At 59.7% G+C, this 26,159-nt stretch overlaps 2 protein-coding genes across 12 annotated transcripts in view; one reads left to right on the plus strand and one right to left on the minus strand.

Annotated features, from left to right (window-relative positions):
• SLC25A29 (solute carrier family 25 member 29) lies at positions 1-25,821 on the minus strand. 10 transcript variants are annotated; one of them, XM_047862474.1, is made up of 8 exons: positions 25,779-25,821; positions 25,476-25,631; positions 22,101-23,980; positions 19,947-20,126; positions 14,954-15,302; positions 8,393-8,436; positions 2,217-2,300; positions 1-1,900 (listed from the first exon to the last, which is right to left on the minus strand). In XM_047862474.1, exons 3-8 carry the CDS (start codon positions 22,158-22,160, stop codon positions 1,154-1,156), a joined length of 1,464 nt encoding a protein of 487 aa, XP_047718430.1. In that variant the 5' UTR covers positions 22,161-23,980; positions 25,476-25,631; positions 25,779-25,821; the 3' UTR covers positions 1-1,153. The 10 variants fall into 10 exon arrangements, with proteins under 10 accessions (XP_047718430.1, XP_047718431.1, XP_047718432.1 ...); XM_047862475.1 differs by lacking the exon at positions 25,779-25,821 and having other exon boundaries at positions 22,101-22,416; positions 23,036-23,980; positions 25,476-25,749; XM_047862476.1 differs by lacking the exons at positions 19,947-20,126; positions 25,779-25,821 and having other exon boundaries at positions 25,476-25,749.
• SLC25A47 (solute carrier family 25 member 47) overlaps positions 13,791-26,159 on the plus strand; it is a 19,610-nt gene continuing 7,241 nt past the window's right edge. Inside the window, exons 1-3 of one of the 2 annotated variants that reach the window (XM_047862483.1) lie at positions 13,791-13,910; positions 20,694-20,810; positions 21,188-21,460. The gene's annotated coding sequence lies outside the window, so the exon portion shown is untranslated. Of the gene's footprint in view, positions 13,911-20,693; positions 20,811-21,004; positions 21,461-26,159 lie in introns of those variants that run through there. The other variant, XM_047862484.1, reaches the window with a different exon arrangement.

Here is a 26,159-nt window from a genome sequence, read left to right on the forward strand (position 1 = left end):
TTAAGAAAACAAAGAATATTTTATTCCTTCAGCGATTTCTATACAGCAATGACACCACGAGAATAGGATTAGAGTCTGGTCATCCTTGACCCCAGTCTGCCTCCTGGGAGAACGTATCACATGGCCCAAGAGGCTGAGCTCCACTCAGGGCAAAGGAGGCCACAGTCCTTTCCAACCTGTGCAAAACCATCCGCCTCCCTGTCCAAACACACGGCCACGCTGTTCCAGATGTGCTGGGGCTGCCCCAGGCTCATAGTCCCAGGAGCACAGGCTCGGATCCCACTTGGCCCAGAGGGGCCCACACTGGCCACACCCGTGCCCACGAACAGCCCTTCCTTTGTGGCCTCATGGGAACACCAAGCACGACTCCCTGGGAGAGACCTCATTTGCTGGGGAGTGGGGATCTTCCTGTACCCACGTCCCCGATGACCTAGGGAACTGGCCAGTGGTAGCGGGCCAGAGCCCCACACAGCAGCTGACCCGTGTCCCCATTATATAGACGGGCAGCCTGAGGACTAGAGGGTGGCAAGCCCTCCCCGCCCCGCAGCTGGACTTAACTGTCCATCTTCCGTCCCAGTGGCCAGTGGCTGGTCCCCCAGCCCCTAGGCTAATACGGAGCTGCCAGCTGGCCCCAAGCTTCTGAGCGGGTCCCCCAGGTCTCCCTCCAGTGGGAGTGGCAGCAGTAACGGCGTTCCCAGCAGTGCCAACCGGAGAAGCTGGGGGGTACCAGCAGAGTATTCTGGGACACCAGGAGTTATGTGGAGCTGCCCCTCTGTCCCTAACACAGAGAATGGACAGGTGGCCAAGAAGTGTCCCTGGGGCTCTGCCGGGTGGAGTTAGTCACTGGATAGCCCACGGGTGGATCATCAAAGACCCCTCGGTGGTGTCGGCCCGGACCCCAGGAAAGGGCTGGAGTGTCGGCTGGGTTTCCGGAAGACTCCCCAGGTAACAGCAACGGGCTCGTGCACGCGGGGCGCCGCGGGGCGCCCCCTCTGCGCTCGGGGAGTGCACGATGCGGGTGTGAGGCCCCCCATTTCACGGCCGAGGACACCGCGCACGTGGAGCCTGCGGCCAAGGGCGCCCCTCGCCGGCGCGTGGGATCCAGCCCGGGCCCGATGCGGTCCGGAGCCCGGGGCGCTCCCGCGCGCCGGCCTCACAGGCTGGAGGGCTGGGCCAGGCCGGGCCCCGACGGGGTGGGCACAGCGTCGCCCTCGGGCCGGGCCTCGGGGCCGCGCGCGTACGTGAGCACCACGGTGACGGTGGCGAAGGTGGCGGCGTTGACGGGGAAGGCGCGCAGCAGCGTGGACGCCAGCCCGCGCGTGAAGACGCGCCAGCCCTCGGCGCGGTAGCTCTGGCGCACGCAGTCCACGAAGCCGCCGTAGCGCGGGGCGCCCCGCACCCCGTCGGCCTGCAGCCGCGACTTGACCACGTCCACGGGGTAGGTGGACAGCCAGGACACGATGCCCGACGTGCCGCCCGCCAGCAGCAGCTTGGGCACCAGCAGCCGGTCGCCGGGCTCGCAGCCCAGCGCGCGCGTCAGCACGTCGTACGAGAGGAAGTAGACCCCGAAGCTGGGCGTCTCGCGCAGCAGGGTGGAGGCCATGCCCCGGTTGACGCCGCGCAGGCCCTCCTGCCGGTAGATGTGCGCCAGGCAGTGCAGCGAGCCGCGGTAGGTGCGGGCCGGGCCCGCGTCCTGCAGCTGCAGCCGCGTCTTGGCCAGCTCCATGGGGCAGCAGATGACGCACTGGATGGCGCCCGCCGCCGCGCCGGCCAGGAACTGGTTCAGCGGCGTGTCGCGGCCCAGGGCCCGCAGGGTGTTGCCCTGCACGCCGAACACCAGCGCGTTGATGAACGTGAGCCCCATGAGGGGCGAGCCCAGGCCCTTGTACAGGCCCAACACCTGCGGGGCACACAGACGCGCGTCAGGTGCGCTCCTGCCTGGGGGCTGGGGAGGGGAGGGGGGGGGGCGGAGGGCGGCCCCAGCCCAGCCCGCGGGTTCGGGAGGACCAAGCAGAATCCTGCCAGGACCAGTGTCCCCGATGTCCGAGGTCTGGGCATTCACACCTTCGCATTTCCAAAGTGCTGATCTGCCCGTAGTCCCGCTGACACCTTCGCTTCCAGCTCTGTGGTCTGGGGCCCAAAACGTCCTAGAGGCCGGTGTCCCAGGGCCACCCTCCCCCTCCCCTCCCCCCACCTCCCTGACCCAGGCCACTCACACTCTCCTGCTTGACGATGGACTGGAAGCAGTGCAAGGTCCCTCGGTACTGAGGCCTCTCCATGCTCTGGACCTGCAGCCGTACCTGGAAGGACAGGGCCCCGTGAAAGGTGGGCGGGCCCAGCACTCGGGACAGCCCAGGAGGCTCCCTCTCCAGGAGCGCCAGGGAGCCAAGCAGCCTTCTGTGGCTTTTGGGATTCCAGGATGGGGCGGAGCCAGGCGTCCTTGCCTCTTCAGTGAGGGGGTGTCAGTGGGCAAACTGCACAGGGGGTGGAGGGCCCCCAGGATCTCAGACGTCCCAGGCTTCTTGTGGCACTGTCTCTGCACGATGCACCTCCCCGGACTTCCCCACTGTCCCGGCGGCAAACCATGGCCCGTGCCGAGGGGGCTTCTCACCTAATTCTTATCACTCAGCTCCCCTCGTCAGGGGCTGGCAGTGCCTCCATGGGTGTTAAAGGCAAGGAGGCTCGGATGCTGAGGGATCCGATTTCTGCCAGTAGCCCCTTGTGCGGATAGTGGTCGTGAGTTCACCAAGCAGGGACAGGAGAGGAGCTCATGGCCTCCTTAGCGACCGCAGGACCTTGTCACCACGTTCGGGGCCTGGGGGCTCACGCCCAGCCACCCTTGGAGCCCTGTGGTCCAGAACCTCTTACTGTGAAAAAAGTGTTCTCGATTGGCCCCAGAGCTTATCTCTGGGCTTGACGCTCAGGCCCCATGGCTCGGAGTGGGAGCACATTTCCTAAACTTGGAATCCAGGTCCCGGGGGTTGGTGGGGGGTAGCTAGGTTAAGTCACGTTCTCAGGGGCGGACTCAGCAATCATCACCACAGCCAGGGCCATGGCATGAATGCCACTCTGTGCCTAGCAGCACCAGAGGGCCTAACGTTGGAATCACCAGCCGAGGTGCGTGCGCTTGTCCCTCCCATTTCAAAGATGGGAAGACTAAGGCTGAGATGTTTTGCAACTCCGCCCAGGCTGTCTGTCCTCTGCAGGGACATGGGCAGCTCCTCTGTGTTGGTGGGGGCCAGAGTGTGTGTGGGGGGGGTGGTGCTGGCTGGTGAGAGCCCTCCAGTGGGCCTTCTATGGCTAAGTGCACTTACAAAAGAACGTTTTCTAAGAACACGAACGTACCATCTCCGCACAGGAGGACCTCTGCGGCTGGTGGCCACGGCCCCCAGAGGCGCTGACGACCGAGCGCACCCCGTGGCTGGCTGCTGCTGCCGGCTCTTGGTGGGGGGAGGGGTGGATTTTCAGAGAAAGGCAGAAGTGTTTGTCCAACAGTGATCACAGAGGATCACCTTGAGCGCCGCTCTGGGTGGTTTTTGTGCCATGAGGGCTTTTCGTTTTCCCTTCCGTGGTCTGGCGTCCCACCTGGACCACTTCTCTCTCGCGCGCAGCCCCCAACACGGGCACTGAGTGGGCCGTGGTAGCAGAAGTGACAGGAAGTACGGCCCTCCCCGCTCTGGGTTGCGCTTTCATTCAGACACCTACCTGGACAGCGGCTTCCAGTCTTTGCGGCTTGGACCGGCTCAGGCCCAGGCTCAGGCCAGGCTCGGGTCCCACAGGGAGCACAGAGGCCCCTCTCCCCTTTGTTTCTGACCCCCGGACCTGGGACGAGTGCTTGCTGGCCAGGTGTCTTGGGGGACTAGGTTTGGGGGTGAAACGGGGCCCAGGTCTTGTAATATCTAGAGTTGAGGTGAACATTTTGGGGTGACGGGATCTCGGATTGGTGGACCCGCCCCCGGACAAGTGGTGATTGTCTCACACGGCCAGAAGGGCTCCCAGCTCTCCACATGGCTGAGAGACCCCAACCAGCCCCAGCCGGGTCCCCGCCCCACGACCTGCGCCGGGCCAAGTTCACCTGTCCCCTGCTCCTCAGGGAGGGGACTCTGGGGGTGAGGGGTGGGGAGGAGGGGTGTGGCAGGGTGCAGTTCAGGCCCAGGGTCAGGTTCAGCGAGGACAGAGAAGGGCCCGGTTCACCTGGTCTACTTACTAGCGCTCTCCAGGGCGAGGCTTACGCTCACCGACAACAAAGTTACACTTTTGCTACGGACGGAGGCAGCCCCTAGCTCAGAAAGTAAAGGCCATTAAAGCAACACAAAATTTCAACAGCACGTCCGGGCGTGGAGCCCCCGGGGCCAGCCCCCACCCACCTCGCCATCCCCGCCCCCGCCCTGGGCTGGCCACTGGCCGGTGAAAGTGGTTTTGCCCCCAGCGTCCCTGATTACAGTCGTGTCTAGGCAGTAGGACAGACACAGGTGCGAAGGTAGCGTGTCTGAGGACAGGGGCTTGCTTCTGGGGGAAGAAGAGGAAAGCCAAGTCCTGGACTCAAGTCCCAGTCCCAAGGGTCTGGGAGCACACAGCGGATGTCCCAGCCATGAGACGGCACGAACCGACGGGGGACACGGGTGTCCCCTCGCGCCTTCTGGAGCATAAGTCCGACTGCATGAGGTTCGGGAAGAGGCAGACGGGACCATGGCGTGAGAAGTCAGGCGAGTGGGGGTGCCTGGCTGGCTCTGTCGGAAGAGCTCTGGACCTTGGGGTCGTGAGTTCGGGCCCCACGCTGGGCACAGAGCTTACGTTAAAAAAGAAGTTAGGAGAGCGGACGGCCGGACAAAGGGCAAGCGTTGCTGGGAGGACTGGGGGGGCTCCTGATGGGGGGAGGGGACATTGTTCTACTTTCCCAGGTGTGTGCTTCACGAGGATTCACAGATTTGTACCCTTAGCATCGTGCGCTTTCCTACACGTGTCAAATTTCAGTTAAAACCACCACCACCCCGGGGGCGCCTGCATGGCTCAGTCGATTAAGCGACCAACTTGGGCTCAGGTCATGATCTCGCGGTTCGCGGGTTCGAGCCCCGCGTCGGGCTCTGTGCCGACAGCTCGGAGCCTGGAGCCTGCTTCGGATTCTGCGTCTCCCTCTCTCTCTCTGCCCCTCCCCTGCTTGCACTCTGTCCCTCAAAAATAAATAAGACATTTAAAAAAAAAACAAAACAAAAAAAACCCACCACAGAGCTATTGAAGGAAACCCCCCTTTTGCTAAAAGCAAGGAATATATATGGGTCTGAGGACATTTCTGCTCAGATTTCTAAACAGAAATCTGAACAAGGGTTGGGGAAGGGTCTATATGAAGGCCTTTTTTTCTTTTTAGTTTATATGTCTCTATGATGGTTAAAACTTTTTTCTACAGCCTACCTTACTTTTGTAATAGAAAGCCAACCAAGAAAATGTGACGGAGAGGGTAAGACCCTGAAGGAGGTATACAAAACATGCAAAGAGATTTGTCAGTATAAGGCACTAATTGGCTTTTCTACACTTTCCAATTTTCTTTGAATGAGAATGGTTTAACTTTCATAATGGAAAGTAGCCAGTAAAAAATAATGGCCATTAGTAATACAGCATTACATTAAACCAAATGAGTGTACCAGCCCATAACTAGAATGAGAGGGGTCACCACCATTGGGTGACCGTGGTGATTACTGGGGACGGGTTTTTCCTCTCCGTAAGAAGACTGGGGCTCCTGGGTGGCTCAGTCAGTCGGTTGAGCGTCTGACTCTTGATTTCAGCTCAGCTCATGGTCTCATGGTTCGTGAGTGAGTTCAAGCTCTGAGTCGAGCTCTGCGCTGACGGTGCGGAGCCTGTTTGGGATTCTCACTCTCTCCTCCTCCCTCTCCCCCTCTCTGCTCCTCCCCTGCTCCCGCTCTATCTTTCTCTCACTCAAAAATAAATAAACATTAAAAAAGAGATTGGCTTTGGGGCGCCTGGGTGGCTCAGTCGGTTAAGTGTCTGACTTCGCCTCAGGTCACGATCTCCCCGTTTGTGGGTCCAAGCCCCACATCAGGGTCTGTGCTGACTGACGGCTCAGAGTCTGGAGCCTGTTTCGGGTTCTGTGTCTCCCTCTCTGCCCCAACCCCACTTGCGCTCTGTCTCTCTGTCTCAAAAATAAATAAACATTGGGGCGCCTGGGTGGCGCAGTCGGTTAAGCGTCCGACTTCAGCCAGGTCACGATCTCTCGGTCCGGGAGTTCGAGCCCCACGTCGGGATCTGGGCTGACGGCTCAGAGCCTGGAGCCTGTTTCCGATTCTGTGTCTCCCTCTCTCTCTGCCCCTCCCCCGTTCATGCTCTGTCTCTCTCTGTCCCAAAAATAAATAAACGTTGAAAAAAAAATTTTTTTTTTAAATAAATAAACATTAAAAAAAATTAAAACAAAAAAAAAAAGACATTGGCTTTTTAAAGACAGGTTTGCCTAGATGTGATGCTGCTGGGCCACAGTGGCCAAAAAAAAGTCACCCAATGGATTTCTTCAAAGACCACCCTCCAGGCGCAAGCTAAGGGGGTCCAAGGAGGATCCCAGTGGGGTGGAGAGGCTCCTGCACCCAAATCACCCAGGGGCTTAGAGGGACAGAGACCCCAGGACAAAGTACTCCCAGCCTGGGGGCACTGATGAGGGGGCCCAGCGGGAGCCTCAGCCTGGGGCGGGGCAAGGGCTAGCTGAAGGGGCCTGGGGCTGCCCAGGCTGAGTCATAGCTCCGAGAGGCGTGGCCCCTGCAAAGCTGGGCTGAGGAAGTGAATCGGGAGTCACTTCTTGGCTGGATACAGAGGCATTTACAACATGTGACCACAAGCGTAACGTGGACAGTGCCAGGCTGCCCTGGGCTGCTCTGGCCTGTGGACGGGCTTCACAGGACGGCCAGCTAGGCAGTGCACAGGCAGCTGTGTGGACAGGCTCTCGGCAGGCCTGTGTAGGGCAGGGGTCGCCGTGTGGCAAGAAAGCAGTGACCCTTCCGCCTCCCCCGTAACTTGCATACGATGGGTTGGAAGAAAATCTGTGCTCTTCAGAACTAGCCTTTCACGCAACCCAAACTATACTGTTGAGCACAGGGCACCAGGATGGCCTCCGTAATCTTGCCTAACCCCTCAGTTTGCCGGCGAGAATGCTGGGCCGAGAGGTCAAGCAACTGGCCTGAGGTCACACAGCAGATTGGCTAGCCGGAGGCCTGGGCTGTACAAGGCCTAGGGCAGAACTTTTAAGGTCGGAGCCAATACATAAAGCTAGGCCCTCATGCCTGTGCCGGAGGAAACCCCAGCCCCTGAGTTCCTAGTCCTTTTCTTGGCCAGCGACCGTCTTGGCTTCTGCTGAAAAAAGAGGGGACAGGAAGTGACCTCAACCCCAGCTAGGGATGACATCCTTGCCTTGGCTCTACCCTCGCTCCAGCAGGATGAGGTGCCAAGTTCAGTGTTTACAGTGGGACACAAGGTCTGGCCCAGTGCCCTGTTGCTTCCAGCTCGCCCTGAGTCCCAGGTGGGAGCCGGCAAGGAAAGGTCCAGACCTGACTGGTGTGAGGACACAAGACCCCAGCAGCAGGGAGAGACTCTGATTTGGGAATTTCCAGCTGGAGGACGTGGATTTCCTCTGTTTCTGTTTTGAGCATCTGACCACCTGGATCTGGACAGTTTATCGACGAGAAACTGGCTAACTAAGCGCCTGGCCCAGGGCCACACACTCCGCACAGGTGGACACCAGCCCTCGGGAAACACTCTGTTTCGTGCCAATGATGATCTTTCTGTGAAGATCACGTTCATGGGAAATACTGACCAGCTTTGGCTTTTCTGTATTTCTGCATTTTCTCTCTGAACTGCTCTTTCTTTCAAGAAGATGTCTGGGGGCGCCTGGGTGGCTCAGTCGGTTGAGTGTCCGACTCTTGGTTTCAGCTCAGGTCATGATCTCACGGTTCGTGGGTTCGAGCCCTACATCAGGCTCCGTGCTGATGATGCAGAGCCTGCTGGGGATTCTCTCTCCCTTCTTCTCTGCCCCCTACCCTGCTCATGCTTGCTCGCTCTTAAAAAAATAAACTTAAAAAAAAAAAAAGATGTCTGGGGGAGCCTGGGTGGCTCAGTCGGTTGAGTGTCCGACTTCAGCTCAAGTTATGATCTCACGGTCTATGAGTTCGAGCCCCACGTCGGGTTGTCTGCTGCCAGCGCAGAAGCTGCTCTGGATCCTCTGTCCCCCTCTCTCTGCCCCTCTCCCGCTCATTTTCTCGCTCGCTCTCAAAAAGAAATATTTTTTAAAAAGGGGGGGGGGTCACTGGAAAGGGGACTCTAGCCGTCCCGGCCCTGCGCATGTCCAGTGTCTGCCCCTCCCCAAGGACCTGAGAGTAAACTGTGACAAGAGACTCACCTTGACTGTGTCAAATGGGTGTCCCACGAGCACGCCTGCCACACCTGGGGGAGGAAAGGGGTATGTCACCCAAATGCCTCAGAAACCTGTAGCACAGGGGCCTTCCTGCAAGGACCCCATGGGAGCCACGGGACTGGAGGGGAAAAAGCCATTTCCCAAGCACCTACTGTGTGCCAGGCACCCTGTGGGCTCCTTCATCCTCATGCCTGCACGAGCAGTGGGGGTGTGGGGGGAATGACACCCCTGAGGTCAAGCCTGGATCTGTCCAACCCAACGCTGGGGTCTCTCCAGCCCCCGCTTCCCACTGCACTTGACTGGTCCGTGTGCCTGAGGACAGCTGGCCCCCGGAAGCCGCACACGCTAGTTCTGAGATGGTCCCGTTGCTCCAAACACCTCCTGGCATGGCGGGGGGGCCCCAGGGATTGTGGACTTGGGGTCAGAGGGCCACCCAGATTTGACTTTTCCCTCCGCCACTCACCAGCTGGCCAAGCTCCCAAAGGACTCGGGGTCTGTGGCTCACTCCCCTTGCCTGTGCAGGTGAGAGCATCAAGTCCCCCCCCACACCCCCCAAAACTGACCCAGGGCCCAGGCAGCGCAGGCACTGGTTGGCCACTCCCTTCCCCGCGTGGGAGCTGCCTGGGACCCGGGGAGTTAGCTCGGGACTTTGTGATCACGCGCAAGGATGCATCGGTCCAGCCTCTGCCAAAACCCCAAAACCTCGGGGGACATCACTCTCCAAATTGGCTTCTGAACCCTTTTCTGAGTCCTGAGTGCTGTTCAGGTGTAACTATCGCTGGGAATCAGGCACCTCGTGACCCCATTCACAGAAGGAGAAAGGGAGGAGGCTCAGTGAGGTGAAGGTGGCTTCGACTCCCACGCTCTCCTCCCTAGAATTTTGTGTGTGAATCTCTTAAAGGTCTCTTACCGCTGGGAGCGTTTCTAATTAAGACAGTATTAACGTCTCTACCTGCCGGTCACTGTTCTCAGTTTTGTATGTGGACTAACTCTCCCTCTCACATGTAAAGAAAGGACTATGAGCCCATTTTACAGATGAGGCACCTGAGGCCGAAGGAAGTCGTATGTCCACGCTGCGTGGCGAGAGAGTGGTGAGGCGAGGATTGCAGCCTAGACCTCCTGGGCCTGGAGCCCTCCTCCTTCCCCGCTCACCTCTCTTGCCCCCCGTTGGGGCTGCTCATCAGGGTGGTGGGCGCCCAGCGGTTAGCGGGAGTCACCGCGCCTCTTGACAGCTTGCATGTTGTCGTGCGTCCCCCTCACCTTGTCTCATGCTTTGGACCTTAGGATCCGCTGTGTCTGACGCGAACTTGGCCGATCCCGCTTTCCTTCTGGTTGCGTGCGCCTGGCATGGTTTGGTGACGGTTAATTTTCAACCTGGTCCTAATCCCTTGTTTTCGATGCTCCTGGAAGCGAGCTCCCGCTCTCCGCCGCTCCCGTCTGAAGGCGCCTCCGGTTCTGCCGAGACGGGACATCGGACACGACTCCATCTCATTTCACGTGAATGGCTTATTTCTTCCCTTTGTCTTTCTGCATGTTGGCTGGTTCGGGCCACCCGCCACTTCTCCGCCTTCTGCTAGTGTCCAAGTTCGGCTAAAGGTTTCTTCTTGTTTCTTACTTTTAATCATTATGTGGAAACAGGACAAGAACCGTCACCCCCCCCCCCCAAGGCTTTCTCTGCCCCCCGCCTTGCTGCCCCCCTCCCAGTGCTCAGTAAGAGCCGCCCCAACAAGGTTTCCAACTCTGACAGCTTCCTCTTCTACCCCGTTTAGACCCCACGAGATTCAGAACTGTTCCCTCACTTCCTCCCCTCTACCCCCTTCTTGGGGTCTCTACCCCGATCAGTTGCCATTTTGTTGGAGCCTTTCTTGATTACTCTCCTCGGAGGTTAACACATGAGCAAACGGCCTACAGAGTCTATTTCTGTAACACCATCCGGGAACAACGGTCCTGTGCTCTGGTGAGGCTCCCAGGCCCAGGCCATCAGGGTGGCCGTGTCCCAGAATCTTCTCGCTTCTGGTGCCACAGCTGAGAAATCCGTTGCCGGTACGTTTTTTGCTCCTTGTCAGTAATTTATGCGTTCTATCGGGAAGCCTCTGAGATTTTATCTGCAGATTTCAGGAATGTCACCAGGAGATGCCAAGGGTGTGTCTTTTTTTTTTTTTAAGTACCCCTGCCTGGTACACCAGCCCTTTCTCTCTGCACACTCAGGCCTTTTTTCTGATCAGAGGAAGTTTCCACTATCGTTTATTCATCGTAATCTTCATCTCCAGAACTTCTTCTCCTTCTGGAACCCCTAACATTCACAGGAAGATGAAAAGACCTCCCCGAGGTGTCTCTTCCCTCAAGACTTCCGCGCCCGTGCCTCTGGTCCTCTGTGACACACTTTGTTTCTATCTTTTGAGATCCACCTTCTCCGTCATAGCATGTTGTGAATTTTCTAAATTTGAGAAGCCCAGTTCTAGAACTTATTTTCTTGGGCCCTGATTTCCCTGGGTTTTAGAGACTTGAGACTTGCCTGGGGGTACGCTGTTTGACCTCCCTTCTCTCCAGCTGCGGACCCCTGGGGACCTCCATGCCCTCTGCAGCCAGGCCCAGTTGTGGGGTCCCCAAGAAGCTGGTGCCGGAAATGCTGGGGGTCCCCTTCCTGTGCGTGGCGGGTCCTGGCTCTGGTCCCAGACTTCTCAGGTTCCAGCCTTCATCAGCCTCCAGGATGGAAGGGGTAACCACCCTCTCTCCCTCCCCTCCCCCTCCCCCAGCCTCAGCTGGGAGGCCCCCCCAAGACCTCCAGTGGTAGCCATTTGCACTGCCACTTGCTCCAGAGGCTGATTTCAATGCCCTCAGGGGAGGGGCTGAGTGTCTTCACCCAGGACATCCCCATTCACAGGAACAGAGTGGGCCTGCCTCCATCAGGGCCTCCAGTCCTGCCAAGCCTTACCCTTTAACCTCACGGGGAAGCCCCTCCAGGCCAGCGCCCCGACAGGACGCTGAGGCACCACAAGGAGATCCTTTTCCCACCTCCACAGCCAGTGCCCACTGCCCTACACACGGTGGTTTCTCAGGGCACCGCCGGGCCCTCTGGGGTAGGAGTGGGGGGCGACGGTCCCGGAGGCAGGCGTTGCAGGAGACACTTGGATGGCAGACCTGTCTTCCCCACACAGGGTTCCCGGCCCCACCACGGAGCCGCGCCTCCTCCTATCCATGCACCTGGCAGGGAGACCCCCATTCGGGGCACAGGGTGCTGGCGGGCTGCACGCCTGGGACTGACCCCCTGGTGCGGAGCAAAGGCAGACATTCTGACCTTCCTACCACGCGAGCGCCGGGATGCCGTCAATCAAGGCACCTGTCCCACCTCCCCGCGGGTGAAATTGAACACGTGACCCGACACTCCACCAATCAGAGGTGACGTACCGCTCTCCCTCCCAGGAATCTGAATCTAGAGGGAACCCCAGGCGGCCGAGGAGAAGCACCGTCGTCCCCCTGCTCTGGGTCCAGGTCTGAAAGAGCCCAAGCCGAAGTAACGAGGCGGGGGCCTCCAGGGCCAGGCGCTGAGGTGGGGGCGCGGCCCGCGCCCAGTTCCTAGACAGTCCCTCTGCACAGGCTACTTTGTGCCAGGGACACAATCTGGTCACTGTCTCACTAGTCCCTCCACTTCTCAAGGCCAAGGTTTCTCCTGGGTCACATAAGACCAGGAGAGGATCTCAGGGGAGCGGAAGCCGACAACCCTCACAAAGAGGCTTTGTGGCAGCCACTGCCGTTCTCACCGGCCTGGGAGACTCAGGCCTCCACTCACAGCAGGGAGGTAGGTGCCACCAGCAGCCCCAGGCTTGCCCCTGGGTGGGAGTAGGGCAGTTGGGGGTTGGGGGAAGGGGCTGGGGCCCATAGCTCCGCATGGTGCTGGACCCTGACCTTGCCCCAACCCTGCAGCCTGGACAGGATCCCTCCTGGGTGGGTTCGGTGAGGGAGGGCAGAAGGCATGGCCTTTTGGGCACAGAGCCTACAGTGACTGAACCCGTGTGTCTAGGGGTGGGGTGGGTCCCTAAGCAGGCCTGGCCTCAGGATGAGTTCCACCTCAAACCCCACAGCTCCCAGGACACCCGGGAGAAATCAGAAGGAATCCTGTTCCTCTGGGGAAAGAACCCACATTCCCCAAGAAGCTGGAAAGGGGCTTTGGCTGTGGGGCAGTCCAGGCTCATTGCGCCACCACTGCGGGGTGGGTAGAGGAGGGTGTGGGGGCTCAGGAGGAGCCAGCAGGGGTGGTGGCAGGTGCAGTCACCAGAGCGGGGAGGGGAACAGGGGAGCTGAGACCCGGATCTGCAGAGGCTGCCCGCTCCTGTCTCCTCTGGCCTGGGCTTGGGAGAAATTCACGCATTTACGAAAGGCCCTGGGGTTCTTCTTCCCCCTTCAGCAGACCCCAGCCCGGTGGTTTCCTGAGGCCTGATTGGGTAACAGGCTGGGAAGTTCTTAAATCTCTTGACACACATCGCTTCCCTGGCACACTGCCCTCCCCACCAGTCTCTTCTTGCCCAGAGCAGGAAGCTGAAATCAGAGGCTTAAATGCCCCAGGCCATTGTCACTCCTCTTCCTCCAGGGTGCCCAACGCCAAACCCAAGCGGATAAACAGTGAAAGCAATTTCAGGTGCTGGAGGAGGGACATCCACCATCAGAGCAGGACCAGGCCTGGGGCCATGCAGCCAGCTCTTCTGTCAGCTCCTTGGGGAATGACATAACCCGGCTCGCAGTTAATACCCGTTAAATAAATTAACTCTCCAAGTAAAAGCAAAGAAGCTAAAGGCCAAACAGGGAAGCGCCCGGCCCGGCTCCATGCCCAGGGTCGTCCCATGGCATATCCTGGGTTGCACACTGACAGCGGCCCTCCCGGGGACACAGGCTTGGGGAGGACCCTAGCAGCCTGGTCTGGGTGAAGGTGCCCCGCACCGGTGACACGCACGCGTGAGCACAGGGCTAGCCCACACCGCGTGTCAGGCCCACTCCGCCACCCGGGTGGAGACCCCCCGCCAGCAGTTCCCTGAACGGATTAGGGAGGTGAGGCATGCCCAAAGCATGACTCGGCGCCCTAGGGGCCGCCGGCGCCCTTCCGGGCCTTCCAAGGCCAGCCCCCTAGGGGGTCTTCCTGTGGCCCCAGCCCCGCCCAGACACCTGCGGGGAAGGGGGTGGAGCCAGCCCCCAACTTCTGGGGCCGTGGGCGCGGGCCGAGGATGCGGGAACCGGGGAGGGAGATGCGCCCGAGGCCTCGCGCGAGCGGGGCGCACCGGGCGGCGGGACGTCCTCCTGGCGGTCCCCCACCTGGCCAAGCCACGGTGCTGCCCCGGCGCCCCAGACCTCTCGTCGGGACGAGCCCCGAAGGACTCGAACGCCACCTGCCCTCGCGGACGGCGTGCTAGACGCCCTCCCGGCCTGTTGTCTGGGCACGTCCCCGAGAGCCCCGTGAGACGAGAGCATCGTTACCCCCGTGTTTCAGGCGAGGAAAGCCCGGCGCCCTTAGGTGAGCCGGCCTCCCATCCCGCACACGCCTGGCTCCGGCCTCCCGAGATCGCGCGGTCCGGGTGGGCGCCGCCCGCCTGCTTACCCCCAGCGCATCCAGCCAGGAAGTCGAGCGCCATGGCCGGGCCCCCGGCGAGGCTGCCCTTCCTCCTCGTCCTTCTCCTCTGGCCCCTCGCCGGGCTGGTGGCCGTCGGGGGTCCCGCCGGCTCGCACGGTTGGGACTCGGCCTGGCCGCCGCCTCCTGGCGCGGAGCCCGGGGCCAGCCGGGGGCAGGGGGCGGCGGCGGCGGCGGCGGCTCAGAGCGCGGGTCCTCCGCCGGCGCCCGTCCCTGGCCGGCCGGCTCGCTCGCCCTCGCGGCCGTCCACCCGCAGCCAGTGGTCCCGCACCTCGGGCCGCTCGCCCCGCCCCTCGGGCCTGCCGGCCGGGCTCCCGCGGGGGTGCGGAGCGCAGCCAATGGGCGGGCGAGGCGCGGACAACACCCCGGGCCCTGCGCGCCGCCGCCGCGCCTCATTGGCTGGGCGTGTCCGGGGCGGGCCAGGCGGGGGGTGGACGTGGCGGGCGGGGGAGGCGCACAGGCGCCGCAGACAAAGAGTGTGCTTCGTGCGCCCGCCCGCGCGGCTCCGGAGGGGAGCGCAGCCGGGTGCGCGCGGTGCTGGGACGGTGGGGCTGGGCCCGGGAGCCCGGGGCCTGACGGCGGCCTGTGCAGGGGTGGGAACCTCCCGGAGTGAGCGACACGGGTCAGCTGAGCGGGAGGCGGGGTGTGCTCGCTCTGGACTGGACTCTTGAACCTGGGGCCTGGGTCCGGATCCCGACTCGGCCGCCGAACCTCAAGTCCTTGCCGGTGTAATGGGGACACGGGCGCGTCAAGGGGCGCGGAGCGCCAGGGCCCTGCAAGGCTCCGACACAACTAGCTGTGATACCCCTGGGGCGGCGAATCGCCCCTCCGCCTGCGCGCCCGCCGGGCCCGCACGCGGGGTCCCGGGACGGCGGGGAGCTGGAAAGGGGAAGGGGGCTGTGGGGCGCCCCTCGGGGACGCGCACCTGCCTGCGCGCTGCTGGGCCGCGGAGGGGTGTGGATCCGGGCAGGTTCCTGGACGGGCGCACACAGGCCATCGGTGGCAGGGAGGGCGCCGGCGCGGGGCCTCGACAAGGGAGGCCTCGGGAAGGACTGGGCGAGCCGGCCCAAGTGGGAGGGCGCTGGGCCGCGGGGGACGAGGGGGACGAGGAGGAGCCAGGTCCTGCGCCTGGAGAGTCCCTGAGGTTGGCAGTGACAAGGACCCCTCCCTGGTCTTTGGGGGAGTGTCCTGTTCAGCGACGTGTCCTGCCCTCCTTCCCCAGCGCCTTGTGAAGTCTGGACTGTCCGGCTGGGACTCGACTTGGCTGGGCGCTTTCTCCTGCACAATGAGAGTCAGATAACAGCGTCAGGCCTGCGGCTCAACTTCCTTCTTCAAGATTCTGTGGTCAGGACCTGCGTGTTTCCGGATTGCAGACCACAGTTTTTATTCTCATGTTACCATTTCTGGAAGAAGGATGGGGATTACAATAGATATGTACCCAGGGCTTTATTCTTTTATTATTTTCAGGTTTATTTATTTTTTTGAGGGAAAGAACACTTCCATAGGGGAGGGGAAGACAGAGAGGTAGGGAGAGAGAGAGACAGAGAGAGACAGAGAGAGAGAGAGACAGAGAGAGAGACAGAGAAAGAGAAAGCAGGCCCCAGTGCTGTTAGCCCAGAGCCCCAAGCGGGGCTCAGACTCACAAACTGTGAGATCATGACCTCAGCCAAAATCCAAGAGTTGAAAGCTTAACCAGCTGAGCCACCCAGGTGCCCCATATACCCAAGGTTTTAAAGATTCTATATTTCTGCTAGGAGGGGATTTCTCAGGGGTAGGTAAGTAGTGACTATGGTGATACAAGGCCACCAGGGATCCAACGATCATTAGTGGTTTCCTTTGATTCTTCTTAGACTCTAAATAGAACATTCATTAAGCAGAGACCCAAAGCCAGGTCTGCTGACTCCTAGTCCAGTGCTCGTGATGGCTGGTGGGCCCTGAACTAGGGGTCTGGAGGCCTGGGTTTGAATATCGCCAGCCTCTGACCTCGAGGAGCCAGGAAAACAATAGCATGTGGGCCCCAGGAGAAGCCCAGACCCAAAACAGGGGCAGGAGTTGACTGTGGCTGGAGGCCTCCAAGGCCATGATGATTAAACTTACATCCAGGAGACCCACCCTTACAAACACATTGTCCCTTGGTTGCCAAGGCCTCCAGAGGTAAAGCAAAATGCCCGCAGCGTGTTTTGGGGGGCTTGAGTAGAAAGTCAAGTACTTTAATGAGGCAGTGAGTCACAAAGTTATAATGGGGCATTTGATAAGGAAACAACGATGAGCTACTTTTTTTTTTTTTTTTTTTTTTTGCCTTAAGAGAATGCACGTGCCCTTAAGTTAGTGTCACAATTGAGGCAGGTTGCAGGAGCCCTGACTCCTGGGGGTCAGCAGCCTGACCTCCAGGGGCTCCCATGGCGGTTAGGGAGAGACCAGAAAGAATTGAGGAAGTCATCGCAAAGAGTTACACGTGTCCATCTTTTGGAGCCTGCATTATCACATTAGCGGTTGGGTTCTATGCACGTTCTGTTTCATTTCCTGAGGATACATTACAGCACAGAATATGATGTTTTCAAACGCCTCACCTTCCGCAGAGCCCAGGCCCCACCCACATGCCAGGGAAAGCCACCCTGCAGGGCTCTTCCCAGACCCTAAACTTTAAGGGGCAGGTGGGGGGGGGGGTCCAAGGCCAGAGCAGGACAGCCAGTGAGAGAGGGAACGTCACAGGGGACGGAGGTCAAGCCAGGTCACCGTCAAGTACATGGTGTGGTTTCTATTTTGCACAGCTTTTATCATTTCCTACACAAGACGGATCCAGTGTGGAAGAATCAGAAACACCAGCAGGAAAAGAGGAAAGGGAAATCACCTCTGTTCTCCCCACCCCTGAATCTGCTGGATTCAGTGACAGGGGCTGTTTTGACCTGGGTGAGGTGGGATGGGGAGGGCAGGACGGTCAACTGGCTCCCCACTCACTTGGACTCGGCGCCCCTGCTCACTTCTCACCTGCGCACGAGGGGCTTGGCTGGTCCTCCCCATCTACACTGGGGAGTCTGCCACCCCTTCCCACACTCTGCTTTCTTTCAGCTCCCGGAGTGACTTCATTTGTTGCTCTATGTGTTTATCCCCTCTCTTCCCCTAGAATGTAAGCTCCACCAGGGCAGGGACCTTCTCTGTCCTCTTTGTTAACACTAAGCTAGGTGCCCAGTGGGGGACAGAATCATTCAATGGCCAGAGCCGCGGAAGGTGACGGACCCTGGGTGGAGGGGGAGGCAGGCGGGAGGCTCCTCCCGGCCGACAGCCTGACCCTTCTCCAGGGATGCGTGTTCTGGGAAGAAGGTGAGGGCTGGTGGGGGTTCTGGGTGATGGTTTTTCCTACAGTGTATTTTTAGAGGGGTGCCTGGGTGGCTCAGTCGGTGAAGCGTCCGACTTCGCCTCAGGTCATGGCCTCACGGTTTGTGAGTTTGAGCCCCCAGTTGGGACGACGGATCCCCTGTCTCCCTCTCTCTCTGCCCCTCTCCCACTCATACTCTCTCTGTCTCGAAAATAAATAAACATTACAAAAATAATAACATGTGTTTTTAGAATTAAAAACTTCAGAAACAAAGTTTCTCTCCTCCGGGCTGCAGTGGGCCGCGATAAGGAGGAGCCCGAGAGAGGGGCAGGATGGGACCTGGGTTGGGATATGTGTGCATGTGCGTGTGTGTGTGTGTGTGTGTGTGTGTGCGCAGAGCCAGACCCTGCCCGTCTGCTTTGACTCAAAAGCTGGGATCAGCCTGCCAGCTCTGGCAGGGGGTGAGCGGGCAGCTGAGGAGCCAGGCCTGGGTGAGGGGAGTGGGGCCCTGGCCCGTCCTGCCCTATGGCCCCAGCCACAGGCTCCCCACTCTAGACCTCCGGCATGGAGCCCCCCAGAAATGTGGCTAAGACACACCTCACCAGACCTAAGGAATCAGACTTAGGGAGCAGGGGGGCTCGAGACCTGCATTTATTTTTTTAAGTGTATTTATTTATTTTGAGAGGAAGAGAGCATGCGGCAGTGAGAGAGGGGCAGAGGGAGAGGGAGACGGAGAATCTCAAGCAGGCTCCTGCTGTTGGTGCAGAGCCCTGACCTGGGGCTTGATCCCACGGACTGTGAGCTCATGACCTGAGCTGACATCAAGAGTTGGACACTTAACTGACTGAGCCCCTCAGGCGCCGAGAAACTGGCATTGAAAGTGGCCCCTTAGGGGCGCCTGGGTGGCGCAGTCGGTTAAGCGTCCGACTTCAGCCAGGTCACGATCTCGCACTCTGTGAGTTCGAGCCCCGCGTCAGGCTCTGGGCTGATGGCTCAGAGCCTGGAGCCTGTTTCCGATTCTGTGTCTCCTTCTCTCTCTGCCCCTCCCCCGTTCATGTTCTGTCTCTCTCTGTCCCAAAAATAAATAAACGTTGAAAAAAAAAAAAAAAAAAAAAAAAAAAAAAAAGAAAGTGGCCCCTTCCGGGGCTTTTAGGTGGCTCTGGGGGCTGCAGGTTGAGACTGTCTCCAAGGACAGGTTCGGGAACTTGACTTCTGCAGTCTCAACTTGGGCCCCTCCTGGCTGCGTGACCCTGTGAGCCTTCTTGGCCTCAGTTTCCTCATTCGTAAAATGGGTTCAGGAGGATCCTAGGGGCCAGAGCAACTCAAAGAGCCCCACGGGGCAGGTGCTTTTGTGGGAAACGGAAGAGAAGAGTTGACTTAATTATTCAGCTGAGGTATTTGGGGTTTCTTACAGGCATCTTCAAGTGTCCAGCCGGGGAGGGGAAACTCTGGCCCCAGAACTTCTGAAGGCCGCAGCGAGCAGGTCTGGGGGGTGGCGGGCACTGGGGCGTGAGCTGTGGTTGGCTGCCTGGCACTGATGAGAACTAACTACCCTCCGGGTCTCTCCCCCAGCGAGCATGTGGCTGCCATGGGGCTGTGCCTCTGCCCCTCTTATCCCATCCACTCTCACAGCGACTCACCCCCCGACTAAGCGAGTCTTTCTACTCTGGGCCTCAGAGGCTGAAGGGCCTGGGACCCCTTGGAGACAGGCAGCCACTGTCCTCACAAGTTCATGGTGCCCAGAGTTCTCTTGTTAGGTAGACTTGAAACGATTTGCTTAAATTGAGTCAACCCCGAAGTTGCCACCATGCTGTGTGGGCCTCTTGCACGTTCATTCCACTGGAAATTTTATAGTTTTCCCCAGGGCTGCCTCTCCAGGTGAGCTGTGGGCCTCCCTTGTGCTGGGCACCAGCCCCAACCCACTTGGCTTTGGAGTGACCAAGAGACCGGAGCGAGGGAGGCTCTGGCCAGATAGTGTTGTTGTTGTTTAAGTTTATTTATTTTGAGAAAGAGAAAGAGAGAGAGAGAGAGAGAGAATCTCAAGCAGGCTCTGCATTGTCAGCACAGAGCCTGATGTGGCCCTTGAACCCACGAACCGCAAGATCATGACCTGAATCGAAGTCAAGAGTCGGACTCTTAACCCACTGAGCCACCCAGGTGCCCCAGCTCCGGCCAGGTTGTGAGATGACCAGAAACTCAAGATGGGAATGATATAAATAAACGCAGGGCAAATGCTTCAAGTATAAAAATAGAGCCTGCAGGGGGCCTGCCCGAGAGCGCCGGACCTGGGGGCCCCAGCGGTGGTCTGCAGCTTGGGTCGGGCCATCTGGTCAGGACAGAGGAGCTGGGCGGAGGCTCTCAGCCAGGTGAGGCAGACAGCATGTGCTTGCCGCCCACTTGGAGGTCGTGTGGCGCACGGGCCTCCTGGAGCCCACCCTCTGGGCTGGCTCTGGGGCCCCGCGTGAGCCCGCCTGGCTGTGCCCTCCCTGGGGCCACACACCGTCTGGTGTGGGGGACGGAAGAGCAGACCGCCGACCCGGGTGGATTGCCTGTGTGAGGGGCGGGCACCCGAGGGCAGTGGCCAGAGGAGGGCAGTGTGTCCCCACCTGGGCCGTGGTCCCGGTGGCAGGGTGAGCTGGAGTTGACACCACGGAAGGCGGGGGACGGTGTGGCGGCGGACAGAGAACGACACACACTGAGCCCAGAGGCGCGTGGGGACAGTCCGATGTGGCAGGCAGGCCCTCGGGGAGGACAGACGCGGGAGGAGCCTGGGGCAGCTCCAGAAACTGGCGGAGGAAGGAACAGAGAGAAAGCCTGCAGCATCCTAGAATCCAGAATCCTGGAGCTGGAGTCCCCCCTGTTCCAGAACCTCTCCCTGAAGGAAGGGCCTTGTGCCGCCGTCCGGCCAGGCAGCGTCTTCCTGGGGCCGCTTCATGTGGACGGTCTCCTCTCCCACCTGCCTTGCTGCTTCGGGCTCTGCTCTCTGGAGTCCTTGTCCTCGGTCCCCCAGGTGGCACGTGGGGTTGGCTGGGGGCCAGGCGTGCCTCTGGGGTATACCCCCCTCATGGGGGGCCTTGCCCTCCAAGTGGAGGGTGGGGGGCACGCTTCTCTCCTTTACCCCGTCTGTCCTTGAGCTGAGCGTCTTTGTGTAACAGCAGGGGCTTCCTAGTGAGCCTGCCCTCAGGGGGCTTCCTGGAGGCCACTCCCTGCTGGTCCAGTGGGGGTGGGGGGTATGCCCGGTCACCTGAGCTCCTGGGAGTCCCTGCCGTCTTCCCCGAGCGGCTCAGCTGTGCCCCCCCTTCCTGGAGGCCTCTGTGACTGCCCCAGTGGAGACTGGCTTCTCTCTGTGACAGGCTGGCCACACCTACCCGTTTCCATCCCTGGCTCTCTGTGGCGGCTTGAAAACACGTCCACTAATTCTTCTAGACTCCCCACTTCCTAATGTGCCTGTCACCGAGTGTGGGGCTACGGTGAGTGACTCACTTCTAGTAATAGAAAATATTCACTGGGTCGGGGGGGGGGGTGCACCTGGGTGGCTCACTCGGTTAAGGGTCTGACTCTTGGTTTCGGTTCAGGTCATGATCTCGCGGTTCATGGGTTCGAGCCCCGCGTCGGGCTCTGTGCCGACAGCTCGGAGCCTGGAGCCCGCTTCGGATTCTGTGTGCCCTCTCTGTCTGCCCCTCCCCTGCTCCTGTTCTTTCAAAATGAGTAAAAATCTCTCAAAAATACACATTTAAAAAAAATTTAATAAAAGAAAAAATATTCACTGGGAATGACATTGTGTCACTTACAAGACAGTCACCAAGGCATTGTGGCCGCCCCCTTTCTCTCCCTCTTGGATCACCAGCTCCAGGGGAAGCTGGGAGCCATGTGGGGACCAGTCCTGTCCTGGAGAGGTCCTACAGAGGTCCTGTAGAGAGGTCCCCGCGTTGAGGAACCGAAGCCTCCAGCCGACAGCCACACGAGAGAGTCACCTTGGAAGGGGGTCCCCCTAGCCCCGCGTCAGGCCTTCAGATGGTGCAGCCCGTGCCCACGGCTTGACCGCAGCCTCGCGAGAGACCCTGAGCCACAGCCAGCCAGCCAAGCTCTTCCCCGATTCCTGACCCTCAGAAACTGTGAGGTAATAAATATTTGGCATCTGAAGCTGCTAAGTTTGGGGATAATTTGTTATGCAAGAATAGATAGTATATACTCCCCGGCCGGGCCGGGCCTGCAGGGGGGCGAGGGTAGCATCTAGGCCACTTCTGGACCCCAGTGCCCAGCACGAGGCCTGCACGAGAACACGCACGCCGGAATGAGGGGGGGGGAACGAATGCCTGCCTGGCAGAAGGCTTCAGGCTTCAGGTCCCGCTTTGGAGAGAGTTTCCTGTTCCTCAGTCCAACTCCCTGCATCTTGGATGGGGGGGTGAGGGATCAGAGGTCACCTTGTTCAGATGCAACACCTACGACCCCGGGCCAGCAACCATCTCAGCCCTTCCGGCCAGTGCACTCCAGGGTTCAAGATGCTTCCCGGGCAAGGCCTGAAGGGGTTGCCACGGTCTGGGAGATGCTGGAAGAGGCGGGACAGGAAGGGCTTGAGCTATGGCCTGGGAGCAAGGGGCACGGCCAGGGTGCGGGCAGGGCCGGGCCCGGGAGCTGAAGGGGCCGACAGTTTGGGGACTCGTCAGCAGCGGGGTCAGGCCTGACGCTGCTGGCCGGCCCTCCGAGCCCCACCCCTGCCGCATCTGATTCCTAGCTTCGGGAGCCCCGACGGTCCTTACCTCCCTCGACCCCTGTACCGGGGTAGCTGTTGTCCCTGTTCGGAGATAGAGAAACTGCATCTAGGAGATTGAGTCCATCGATGTCATCATGGCAGAGCGGGCCTCGAATTCTTCTCCTTGCTGGTTCCCGCCTGCTTTTTGTCTCTGGCCCACAGTGTCCCCGGCTGTCCTGCGGGAGTGGCTCCAGGGGGCCGGGAGCCTGAGTCTGAAGCCTGTGCCCACGTCAGGGGTAAAGGCAGTGCCCCGGCAGGGAGGCAGCGGGGAGCACTCTGTTACATGCTTTGTAGCTGCTGGGGTGGCCGGTGACACGGGCGGCCTATAATCGCACCAAGTAGAGCCATGAGTGGGGACGGGGGGGATTCACTTGCGAGGGGGGTAAGGGCCAGACATCAGGAGGGATGTCGGCTCCGAGTTTCTGTCAGGGGCCTTCTGAGGGGTCTGGAAGGATGTGGGAGGGTTGTAGCTGTGCCCGTGGAGGGGTGGGGGGTGGGGAGGGGTCCACACGTGGCCAGGTAGGGCAGGAGGGTGCCAGGAGGGGCTCTGCCTGGGGCTTTTCCGGGATGTGGGCTGTGGTCAGGCTAGAGAAGAATATGTTTTGTAGTTGTGGTCTATTTTCTGAGAAGGGAGGGAGGGCCCTGTAACCGAGCAAAACAGAGTTCGGGCCAAGTGCAGACACCTGTGAGTTTTGTCTGTAAGCTTGGCTGGGGGGCGGGGGACGGGGGGCTTTGACTAGATTCCTTTCGGTAGCCCTGAGGTCCCTCCCTCCCGGGGAGGGGGCCACACAGGCTTAGAGACCCCAGGCCCCGGGCCCTAACCCCTCGGGATGTCAGGAAGGGTAGGGTGTCCAGAAGGACTGGGTCTGGGGCTCATCTCACCCACACGACAGCCACACCCGGAGACCCCTTCCTTCCAAAGATGGGTGCATTCTTACCCACCGCCTGGGGCCGTGCGGTCTGCAGCAACCAGCTGGGTGTTATGTAGATCAAAGCACAGCAGGGCCCAGGCCCAGTGCATATACTCTCGTCTCCTGTCCCGTGTTATAGACGTAGAAAGCGTGGCTCGGGGGTCCGTGACTTGCTCTCGGTCACAGAGCGAGCTGGGTGAGACCCTGGGCTCTCCTGGCCGTGGAGGCCCATTTTCTGGAAATGCCAAGGCTGGCAGTCTCTGGGGCCAGCCTGGGCCCCCGTGCCCGCTCCGGGCCCCTGAACCATTTCGCCCAGAAACCCCACTGCCTTTCCTCCGCCTCTCCAAATCCTGCCCCAGTGGCAAAGTGTGTGAAAATTACGGATAGAGCAGGTGTCTTTGACCCAGCCGTCCCCCTCTGAGTGTGCTCCCCCGAAAGGACGAAACCCCCCAAAGCAGGCTTATGGGAGGCCTTTCTGTTATAAACTGGAAACAAGCCAACGTGTATCACTGATGAATTAAGTCGGAGCGGTGATATTTAGAGTGCCTCACTGCCTGCCAGGAGTGGCTGCAAGAACTTTACAGCCACTGACCCTTCGGTCCTCCCAAAGCTGTACAGCAGTAGGTAATAGAATTTCCACTTCACGGACGAGGACACTAGGCGGGCTAGGGGTTCAGCTGGGTCACACAGTGGGGACGGGCTGAGCCCAGGCAGCCTGGCTCACTCCTGCCCGCCCCCCCGCCGCCCTGCACTGTACCCCTTGGCCACACCACGTGCACCCGTGGACGTGCACAGGAATGGAGTTTGCAGGAACCGTGGTGACAAGCCGTCCCAGGCATGTTGATAGAGGACAGAAGCAAATCACAAAATGATAGTAAAAAAGAAAATGTTTGTGTTTGCCTGCATTTGATGGGAAAGGAAGGCCCACATCTCCACGTGGGGCTTTCACTCTGCTGCCTCTCTTCTGTCTGGAGGGCTTTAAAACAAAAAATAACTTAGAGTTATTCCTTTTCTTGTGAAATGTAACAATGGATTTTGGAATGTGTCAAGCCCCTTGGCCAGAAAGTCCCTGTGCCTCGTGGGGCCAGCGCCAACCCCTTTCCCAGAGCCCTTTGCGGCAGCCCAGGCCTGGGTTGTTTGTGTGATGTGTGTCTCCTTCTAGAAGACCGGCTGAGCAGGGCTGTGCTCAGCGGGGCTCTGGTGTTGCTGGAGGAGGCCTGAGGCCGGCCTCGGTGCTAATAATGGTAATGCTTGCCCGTTGAGATGAACGGCCCCAGAGGGTTCCCTTGGCCTGTGCCTTCTGCTAGCCATGCTAGACTCAGAGCTGGAACACTACTGGCCCACGGTCACACATCTGAGAGGGCAGAGCCTGGAGCCAAACCCAGGCTGTGGGGACCCAGCTTGAGCTCTCCCCAGACCGTGTAGGGCTCTCCCCAGCCAAGACCTCTGCCTGCCCAGCAACCCACTGGCCTGTCACCTCCTGTGTCAGCTCAAGCCAGTGTGAGCAGGTGACTCCACCTGCCTTGGGGGGGGGGGTCATTCATTTGTATTTTCAACTGTCAGTCCACTTACCCCTCACCCTTCCACCCCATCCATTCATCTTTCCATCTGTCCATCTGTCCTTCCACCTGTCCATTATTTAGTCCATCCATCCACCCACCTATCCACCCATCCACTCACCCCATCCATCCATGCACCCAGCCACCCACCTATCCATCCATCCATCCATCCATCCATCCATTCACCCACCCACCCATCCACCCACGCATCCATCCATCCATCCATCCACCCACCCACTCACCCCATCCATCCATCCATCCATCCATCCACCCACTCACACCATCCATCCATTCCTTCCATCCATCCATCCACCCACCCACCCATCCACACACCCACCTGTCCATCCATCCGTCCATCCATCCATCCATCCATTCATCCACCCACTCACCCCATCCATCCACCCACCCACCCATCCACCCACCCAACCATCCATCCATCCATCCATCCATCCATCATCCATCACCCATCTATCACCCATCCATCCATCCATCCACCCATCCACGTGCCCACTCACCCCATCCACCCATCCACCCACCCATCCATCCATCCATCCATCCATCATCCATCACCCATCTATCACCCATCCATCGATCCATCTATCCATCATCCATCACCCTTCTATCACCCATCCATCCATCCATCCATCCATCCATCCATCCACCCACCCGCCCACTCACCCCATCCACCCATCCATCCATCCACCCATCCATCCACCCACCCACCCATCCACCCACCCAACCGTCCGTCCATCCATCCATCCACCCACCCACGTGCCCACTCACCCCATCCACCCATCCATCTATCCATCCATCCATCCATCCTTTGATCTGCCCATCCGTATTTCCAGCTGTCCATCCATCCACCCACCCACCCGTCCACCCACTGACTTGTTTCCTCGTGCATTTACTCACCCGGCCTCCCCAGGGTGCCTGTCCTCTGCTGGGTGCTGTGGGCTCAGAGACAAATCTGGCACAGCCCTGCCTGCCAGAAGCTCGCAGCTGGGTGGGGAACCTTCAGACCTGTCCCAGAGCAGCCTAAACAGCGAGGTGGCATGTTTTCTGTTTCTGCTGTGAGAGGGTAAAGTTTGGGCATGTTTGCTCGGGAGACAAAGGGCAGGTGAAACTTGGCTGCAGCGACTGAGAAAACACCTTCGTCTTGTATGTCACCATCTTGGGCGGCCCTTCCCAATGCCACCCACCCCCACGTACACACACCTTGTCCCCTCCCTGCTCTGCCCCTGTCCTTGGCACTCCCCGCTGTTTGGCAGCTTCCTCACCTCTGGGTTGTCTGTTCCCCGCTCCCCAGAATGTAAGAACCACGGGGCGGGGACTTTTGTCTGTGTGGTTATTGCTGTGGCCTCAGAACTGGGATTTGAATGCAAACAGCCTGGCCGCTAAGCAGACTCTGAGCTGTGTCTCTCTAAAGGCCAGGATGGGTGGCAGGATTGACCTGGGACGGGCTGCATTCTGCCCTTTGCCCTCTGCCTTGGTAGCTGCCACCACCAACCCGTCCCCCCTTCACCCTGCAATAGCTGGGCAGGCGGGGATGTGGCCCCGTCACACCCAGCCTGTTCAAGGTTGGTCTGCATCTGCCCA

This window comes from Prionailurus viverrinus, chromosome B3, assembly GCF_022837055.1.
Source record: "Prionailurus viverrinus isolate Anna chromosome B3, UM_Priviv_1.0, whole genome shotgun sequence".
In the NCBI taxonomy this organism is placed as follows: Eukaryota; Metazoa; Chordata; class Mammalia; order Carnivora; family Felidae; genus Prionailurus; species Prionailurus viverrinus.